Genomic DNA, 8876 nt, shown 5'->3' with positions numbered 1-8876 from the left:
CTTACTCTGAGAAACATTGTAAAGGCTAGGACTCCAGGCCCTTTCACTTACTGAGGAGACAACCTTGAACAAACTCCTTCTTCTGTAGGTGCTTATGTTCACTCATGTAATAAATGAAACAGAAAATTGGATCTCTTAGTGTTGTTTTGAGAATTAAGTGATCTAAAATTATATATTAGAACCAGAGTTTTCCCATCTATAATGAGAAGAGAATGTTTTCTTAAGGTATATTCAAATCCAAGGACAGGGCTAGCATAGTCATGCGAGCCCAGCTCTGTTGTGCTGCCCAAGGCAGAAAGAACAAAGTGGATGAGCTCACACTGCATTTGAATACAGCTTCCCCAGCTCAAGGTCAGGGCTGGTGTGTTAAGTTCATAGTTAGAAGATATATTTTATTCCTTGGGATGGGTTTTTCTCTGCAATAAGGGTTGAGTACCACAAAACTGTCTCCAACTTCAGATGCCAGTAGCTAGTGTTGGGGCTTCAAGTTAGTCCCAACTTCTTGTAATTGGAGGTTTTCTAGATTCTCTGCTTAGTTCTGATAATTTTCATGAGTAGTTCACAATTTATCCAGTATATCATCAGCTTATAGCAAAAGAAACAACGAGGAGCAACATGATAGAGGAAATGCAAAGGGCCAGGTGTAGGGTTGGTGTTCTAAACCTTCAGGCCATCTCTGGGTGATTACTTGCCCAGTAGTTTTCTGAGCTATTCCTTTGAGGGACTTTTACAAAGAAATGCTACAGACGTGTCTAGAGCTTTTCCTTTCCTGCAGTACTGGAATAGGGTCTGAAAGTTTCAAGTTTCTAAACATTGTTTGGCCTTTCTGGTGAAGAAGGCCAGGACTCAGAACACATTGAAATTATGACTCTTAGGCATGGTGTGTAATTTAAGCAGGAGGAAACAGAAAGGTTCAGAAGCACAAAAGTCTCTCTCTCTCTCTCTCTCTCTCTCTCTCTCTCTCTCTCTCTCTGTGTGTGTGTGTCTGTGTGCATGTGTGTGTGTGTGTGTGTCCCTCTCTCTTTTTCTCCCCTTTCTCCTATCTTTCTGACATTTCCCTCTTTGAAGACATCCAAATAACAGGCACCTGCTTCCAAAGGAAGGCATGCCAACAGAAGCAAGAAGAATACAAACAGGATCCCACCCCCAGAATATCGCCACTATATTATATCACATTTTTATTTAACCATTGTTCCATACAACTGTATTGCTTACACAAAACTCAACCATGAAAAACAGTTGCGTGTTTTATGGTCTTTGATTACTGAGTACTCATATGTCATCAAACTTTCCTTAGATATGTTTGCTCTTCATTTTGCCCATCTTTGTTACAGGGATATCATCTGCCATCTTTGTTGTGAATGGGGGAAAATATATTACTAATATATTACTTTCTCTCTTATATACCAGTCATCTTCAGATGCCAAAGTGTGCTTCATTAAAACTAGAGTCAGAAAATTGCTAACTCAAGAGCTGTATTTAAACTAGGGACATAGGACATCTATTAGAAGACAAAACACACTTAGCAACCTTAGCAACCATATGGTTCACAAAACCACAAGTTTTTTAAGCACTCTGCCAGGAATTGGAAGTAGAAAGTATCTGTATATATGTTTCTTGAGACAGTGTCTCAAATGCATAATCCTCCTGGCTCTGAATAGATTATAAGTGTACTAGGTGTATGCCACTATTTCCTAGCAAGTGTGTGTGTGTGTGTATGTATGTATGCACATATGTACATATATTTTCCATGATATCACTAGTAGCTACAAAGTTAGGAAATATACCTACATCTTACAATGAAGGAGGGAGTTTTGAAAATGATACAGTTGGAATTCCAAAGTATACACTTGAGCATGGTGTGCTACCAATTGTGTTCCCAAGCCTGCTATAGAAGGCTTTCTTTATAGTCCTTGGTGAACTCCTTACAGATCAAATAAATTAGACTTGGGATTTACAACCTCAATGCTAAAGTTTTAGACAAGAGCCATGTACAAGACTGTGTCAAGGTTTGTGAGGACTGAGGAATTTATTTAAGTTCTGAGTGAAAAATAAACTATTAACATTTTAAAAAAAAACATAATTAACTGCTCATACATTAATAGAATCTGCTTAAGGAAGGAGAGATTTATAATATAATTTCTATCAATAGAAGCCCTGAAGGTCCAACATATTCTTCCTTCACCCCACACTGCTCTTTGTCACTGCTATCAATTTGATTTTTTTTTGTTATTTATTACCATTTACTTTTTTAAAAGGAAGATGATGCTTTTGGTAGATTTAAAAGATAGCTCAAACAACATATAGGGCATCTTAATAATAAATCATTCCCCTTCAAGGAAGCTTAAGGATAAGAAAATTGTCACTTCTTTCCCGTGTCAAAGCACATATGCCACCGAACACATTGTAGTTGTGTGTTCTCAACTGTGGTGCTGTCTTTATGGCCTCTACTTCCCCTTCCTTTCCTGTCAGTCCCCATGCATCAAAGTACTCATCATCATATATAAACCACAATACTCTTTACTGAAATTTTACCACCTACAAATGGCTTTCACCATGGCTATGCTTTTTTTCCTCCTTAATAACTAGAAAGATGGATTAAATACGTTTTCAAAAATTGTCAAGTTTTTTTTCTACACTCATGGGAAAATAATTAATTCTCTTGAAGGAAACTTTTCCTAAAAAAAAAAAAATTCTCAAGCCTCTGTATTTACAAAACAACATTTCTTTTTGTTCCATTTTGCTTTTGTGTTCCCGTAACTGCTGAGGTATCATATATGCCAATCTGCTAACTGAGGCCTTTTAGGTATGGGTATGCAAGAAACTCCACGTTCAGTGGTTTCAGGGGTGGGGCTTTGATATGCTAGTGTGTCTTATGAGTATGTAAAAGGGAGGTTGCACTGTCACTCACACTTTTTAGTGTCACTGAACTGTTTCTCAGTGCAGCCAGAACTCAGAGCAGCAGCACTGATCAGACCTGGCTCTGGGCAGCTACACTGGGGAGCTCCTCCCGTAGGTGAATGTTCCATCTCTCACTCCTCTCCATTTCTAAAGATCGTGTTTAAGACTTTAAATTCAGGTTCTTTGTGTCAGTTGTCATTTCCAGTTTTATGTCCCTGATAAGCACGATTTCATTACTAAAGTGACATGGAAAAGAGTAATTTTGCAATGAGATGATACTTTATTTTAGTTTTCACCATTTATGTACAAACACAAGTTAATAAAACACATCACAAAACTGTAAAATTCATAATTAATATTTATAGGTGCATAGTTTCATGCTCACATATTTTAAAATATATTATTAACAAATTTCACAATACATCATTCTTAGACAGAAAGAATCATTAAGGACACCTAAAACTCTTATAAGGTAGCAAGTCACAACTTCTCAAGAACAGCAACAAAAATAGTGAAGGTTTAGAAATAAGTGGTAGTCACTTAGGTGTTTTAATTTTCTTCTAACATTTTAGGTTTGAAGCCACGAGATCCACAGCACACAGGACCCTGCTACCATGTATTCACTGTAGTGAGAGGGAAGCACCGGGATGCTGAGGGGCAGGTACAGGACGTCAATCACTGCTGATGGAAGACTTTGAAACACACTGTACAGCTTTGAGAAAACGTCATGAATGGGCACATTGGAACTGAGCACTTGTACGCCATGGGACAGTGGCCGGAGATCTCAGGACACTGGGTCTCAAGGCCCTCTTAGGCTTCGGGCTCATAGTCTTGGTATCCTTCCTATCATCAGAGAGAAAGAGAGAATGGCTTGTCTGTGAAAGTCACAGCTATCAAGAGTCTACTTCACACGAGAGAAGGGCCCACCTCCCACCAGATAAAACCCTCAGAACAGTATTTGGAATGTTTCTGTCACCCACATGTATTTGTTTGTTCATATCTGTCATCTATAAATTATGGGAGTTGTCAGGGTTAGCTTATTAGGCCTAATTCCATGTGTGTTATTTGATTTGTGGTCTCGTCCGACAGTGTGAATTACCTAGCCTTCTGGAGAACTGCAAGCTGTGAGCACCAAGATCAACTGCATGGAACTTCTTCCTGAGCTCAGAGACTCTTGTTCTCAGAAGTGGCAATGCTTAGAGACAAGGCGCATTTCTCTCTCCCATTAGGAAACGCCACTTCATGGCCCGCTTTAATGATTTCTTTACCTTATTCTAAAACCTAAGCCACCTGGCTAAATGTGGATAAACACTCACACCAACAGTAGGCATAACTAGCTAGATTAGGTACCCTTCCTCAAGAATAATTCCAATTACATCAAGATTCTGCTGTTAAACTACACATCTTTAAACACCTGTTTTTTGTTTTGTTTTGTCTTGTTTTAAACAAATATAAACTTAACTGACAAAGTTATCTTGGTGCTCTATAGTTTTTCCTTAACCTTAATTATGTCTTCCATTTTAATCTGTCATATTTCTGTTTTCTAAGCATGATTAATAACTGTACACTCACTGTTCCTCAGACACTTCCATCTGCCGTTTCTGGTAGTCTCTTGTGCTAGAATATTCTATTCTGATTTTGATCTATCTTATCTCCCATACTCTCCCACACAGATCAAAATCAGTTCCTCTGAAATCTTTTCTTGATTGAACTACCCAGACCCTAATATGGGGGAGATCTGATAGCCATTGGATTTTGGTGATACTAAATTTGGTATGACCTAAATTAAACATCTCAACTACTTTTCTTAGTTTTCTGTATATAGACCATTTACCTCTGAAGGCATTTCATAAGCCTCACTGCTAGGATCCACAGGCATGTCTTCCAGAATTCCTTCTTGTGGGTACCCTTCTTCACCCTACAGTCAAAGAGAGAAATGCAAAACACAACGAGAAATCATTCTAACTATTGAAACATAGTTTGAATAAAATCATATCGGACACATTTATGAGATGTTCAATGGAGTATTGTCAGAGTTTCCCACTTTAGTACTATCTATGGAATTCTAATGGTACCACACCTATGGTAAAACTGTTCAAACATGGGTTACCAATCTGAAGAGTACCAGGTTTTTACCCAGGTGACTAGGAAGTTGCCAAAGCTAAAGTCCATAAATTCTCGTTATAAGAGCAATGTGATAGTAACACAGTGGTTTATAATCAATGGATAATGATGAGCAAAATAATCGTAATATATTCAAAATTATTATAAAACATATGTTAATTTTCTAATAATGAGATCTTGGCTATGGTGTAATGTTTATCAGAACAGCATTTTTGAACAGAACCCATTAGCATTTGAATGCAAAAGTTGAAAAGCTCCAAAACAGTAAAATAAATATATATAGACAAATTATTATTTATTTTCCCCTAAATTTTCTAAGGCTAAGTATATATTGTTTATAATTTACTTAAAAATTATTTTTATTTTATTTTATGTGTATCAGTGTTTACCCTGCATGCATTTCTGTTCACTGTGTGCATGCCGGTACTCATAGAGACAAGAAGAAAGCATCATATTCCTTGGAACTGGAGCTATACAGACAGCTGTGATCCTTCATATGGGTGCTAGGACTGGAGCCTCTGGAAGAACCTGTGTTTTTAACTACTGAGCCATATCTCCAGCCCTCATAATTTATTTTTAAATGCTGGCAAGGAAATAAGTTCTCTTCTAAAACACAAAGTCTGAAATTATTCATAATTGCAGTTATAAAACCAAAGACATGATTGAAACAGTTTTTCAGATTATCTCTCCATAAATGCAGACACCCTAACATCTAGCCCATCGCGACGCAGCTTATTTGTATTCTCCATCAAAAATCTTTTGTTCCTTCCCATTTGTTCCAGCAAAACAATTATTAAATTATAGAGTTCAGTAAAATTCAACAAGTAAAAATGCAACCAGAGTCTAAACAGGCTCACTTGAAGATGTCAAAGGATGTTCAGTTTACGTGGACTATATTGTTGTGTAAATGTTAAAACTCCCCCTGCTTTTATCATAGACATGACAAGGCCAGTACGGGAGGGAAGAGACAATGGTTGACAGTCAAGCAACACCAGACTCTGAAGATCATGCTTTTGGCAGTTGGAGAGAATAGCTTATAGATCATCCTTTCCTGCTTCATGGACATCACCAATCTCCATTTAAAAATCCAGAGTGTCCAATTTGTTTATACGTTAAATAAAATACAAACCATTCCCAAAACACCTCACTTCAAAATGTGTGGCAAGATATTACTTTCACAATACAAAATACTGTAATATAAAAATCCAAGTTTTTGTTGTTCAGCACCAGGATTTGGTCATAAGATGCACATTACCATTCTAGACACACTCGATTATCAATATTTTGTGACCCGGGACATGTTTCCCATACTACTCCTCAGCATCAACTAGCTTTAGTAAGAGAAGAAAGCAGAGAGATCCTTTTTACTTGTATACAACTCTAAGAAGCAACTAATACCATCGACTCCTCTGATTGATATGCTAATGCCTTTTAGAGACAGGAAATATGATGAACCACCAGATCTGTGCATTTATAATGTAATCTGTGAGACTTATGTTATAAACTGGATGAGACAAATGGCAGACCAATCTTGGGGACTGCTGACACTCATAAAAGAAGTGATCCTACATGGGTAAGAGAAGAGGGAGGGTACCATTGGATGTGACTGTCCCCATCTATGAAGGGGTAATTGTTTTCACTTTGAAGTTCAGCCAGGAAACAACTGGATGTTGCTTGTCATGTACTACAATAAATTAAAACCCATCCTTGTTAATTTTAAATATAATATCAACCAAATTGTGAATGAATAATAATGAGTTATATTTTAAAAATATAGTTTATATGTTTCTGAGTGTAATTTTTTCTTGTACTAAAAATTGATTGAGTAAAATTCAAAGGTAATACCATATTTCACAAATTCATGAGTAATTATCATTATCACAGATTTTTTTATTTTTTTAAGAAATTCAAAAAATGTAGGCAAGGGTTTCAGAAATCATCAAGGAACCATAATTTCAATAATAAAAGTAAAGTCACAGACATGTTTCCATAGTTTATCTGTGAATATTCTTCAAGGGAGTATTATATCTTTTTATGGTATAAATATATACCCTCCACAAAGAACAAAACAAAGTATTTGTTTAAATAAAAAGCAAGAATGTCTTTATAAAACATTCTGATGGATCACCTGAATGTGTTAAACAACAGCCAAAGGGCAAAGATAGAGCAAGGTATTGGTACAGATGAAGTGGTCATGCAAAAGACATTCTAATATCAGCCATTGTTACTGCAGCCATTGTCAAAATCTTGGGAAAAGGCTATTTTATATTGTGCCTCCTCTTTTTCAGAGAGATCTATGCTGCAGTACCACCTGGATCCACACGCATAGCTTGTATCCTATCTAGACCTCTAATGAATAACACACTTGCTTCCTGGCCCTTAATGTCTATATTGCATCCTATTTGACCCTTAATACTCATCCTGCATTTTACGCTGCCTTAAATGCACAGCTTTCCTCCCACCTGGACCCCCATGCCTAGGTTGTATTCTGTCTGGCCCTTACTGCATAGCTTGAATCCTCTTGGCCCTTAATGAATGCTTCCAACATGCCTGGCCTCCAGTGTGTGGCTTGCAACCTACCTGATCCTCATGTATATCTTGCATATTCCTAGTTTCTAGTATTTTTCTTTTGTCCTTCCTGGTATTCCTATACATAGCTTCCATCCTACCTGGCCCTCATGCCCCAATGCATAGCCTGTATTCTAACTGTCTCCCCATGTATAGCTTGCATCCTACCTGGTTCCCATGTATAGCTTACATCTTACTTCCTCTTAGCTTGCACACTTCACTGAAGTGTGCCACAGAAGATTCTGAATAGGAAAATTCTTGGTAGCAAAGTAACAACATAGAAAACATGGGTTATGCACAGAAGTAAGAAGTTAAGACCAGAACTGACAAGGATTTCCAACTGATCTTGAAAATTACTGACCACTGTAAGCAATCATTTGTAACCTACACAGTGACATTTAGTATAAGAACAGAACAATATACTTGCTACCAGTCTGTCAGTGTGAATATTATAAAATAAAAGATGTTCTGACTCCAAAGTTTATGGAGGGTAATGAACAGTTGTGGTTTCTGAAAGAATGCATAGAGAGTGTACATACATACATACATACATGCATACATACATACATACATACATACAACAATACATAGTGATATTTTCAATAGTAAGGGTTAATCAATTATCCATCATCTATATCTATAACACTTAAAAGTGGCAGATCAAGATCTGGCCCCACTGCTTTTAGACTAAGATAGGTTTTGGATATAACCACTATTTTATTATAACGCCAGGCAATGTTAATCAGCCCCATGAATAAAGGAAGCAGCATATTTGCTCAATAAGCATATCATAAAGATTAGAAAACAACAGTCATCAGACAAAGGAAAAAATTTAAAGAAAGAAATTTGACATTATAGGGTAAAGGTTAATAAGCACATATACTAGTTTGTTAAATGTTTCTAATATGAAACTCTGTTTCAGATGAAAATAGCATAGATATATACATGACTGAGCAAAATTTCTCTCAGAAGCCATGGGCTATTAATCCAAACATCAAATGCCAAGGGTGGGATAGTTTCTTATGAGTTGTTGATCACAGAGACCCCATAAAATTCAAACAATACCAGCTCTTTCTATCTTCTTTGCTGTCTGCCACAAGTAGGTAATACTCTATTCCTAAATACACTACACACCTTGGATGCAGTATTGGGGGAAGTCAAACTGGATCTGAGATGGAAGACTCCTCCCTGTTGGCTAGCTTTCATGGTCTTAGAAGGTGCTATGCAAGATGCTGGAAGTAAAAGGACATCAATGTTTTTTTTTTTTCTTATTCTATGATCTA

General features: G+C 36.9%; 1 protein-coding gene across 3 annotated transcripts in view; it reads right to left on the bottom strand.

Annotated features, from left to right (window-relative positions):
* Window positions 1–3161: 3161 nt before the first annotated feature.
* Snca (synuclein alpha) overlaps window positions 3162–8876 on the bottom strand; it is a 102877-nt gene continuing 97162 nt past the window's right edge. For all 3 annotated transcript variants that reach the window (XM_026786036.1, XM_013351283.2, XM_005360554.3), the window contains 2 exons: window positions 4736–4819; window positions 3162–3744 (listed from right to left, as the gene is read on the bottom strand). In XM_026786036.1, coding sequence (XP_026641837.1) covers window positions 3712–3744; window positions 4736–4819 — 117 coding nt within the window. In that variant the 3' untranslated portion in view covers window positions 3162–3711. The remainder of the gene's footprint in view (window positions 3745–4735; window positions 4820–8876) is intronic.

This window comes from Microtus ochrogaster, linkage group LG3, assembly GCF_000317375.1.
Source record: "Microtus ochrogaster isolate Prairie Vole_2 linkage group LG3, MicOch1.0, whole genome shotgun sequence".
Lineage (NCBI taxonomy): Eukaryota > Metazoa > Chordata > Mammalia > Rodentia > Cricetidae > Microtus > Microtus ochrogaster.
Note: the sequence above shows the minus strand (reverse complement) of the source record. Positions and strands in the feature narration are given on the sequence as shown.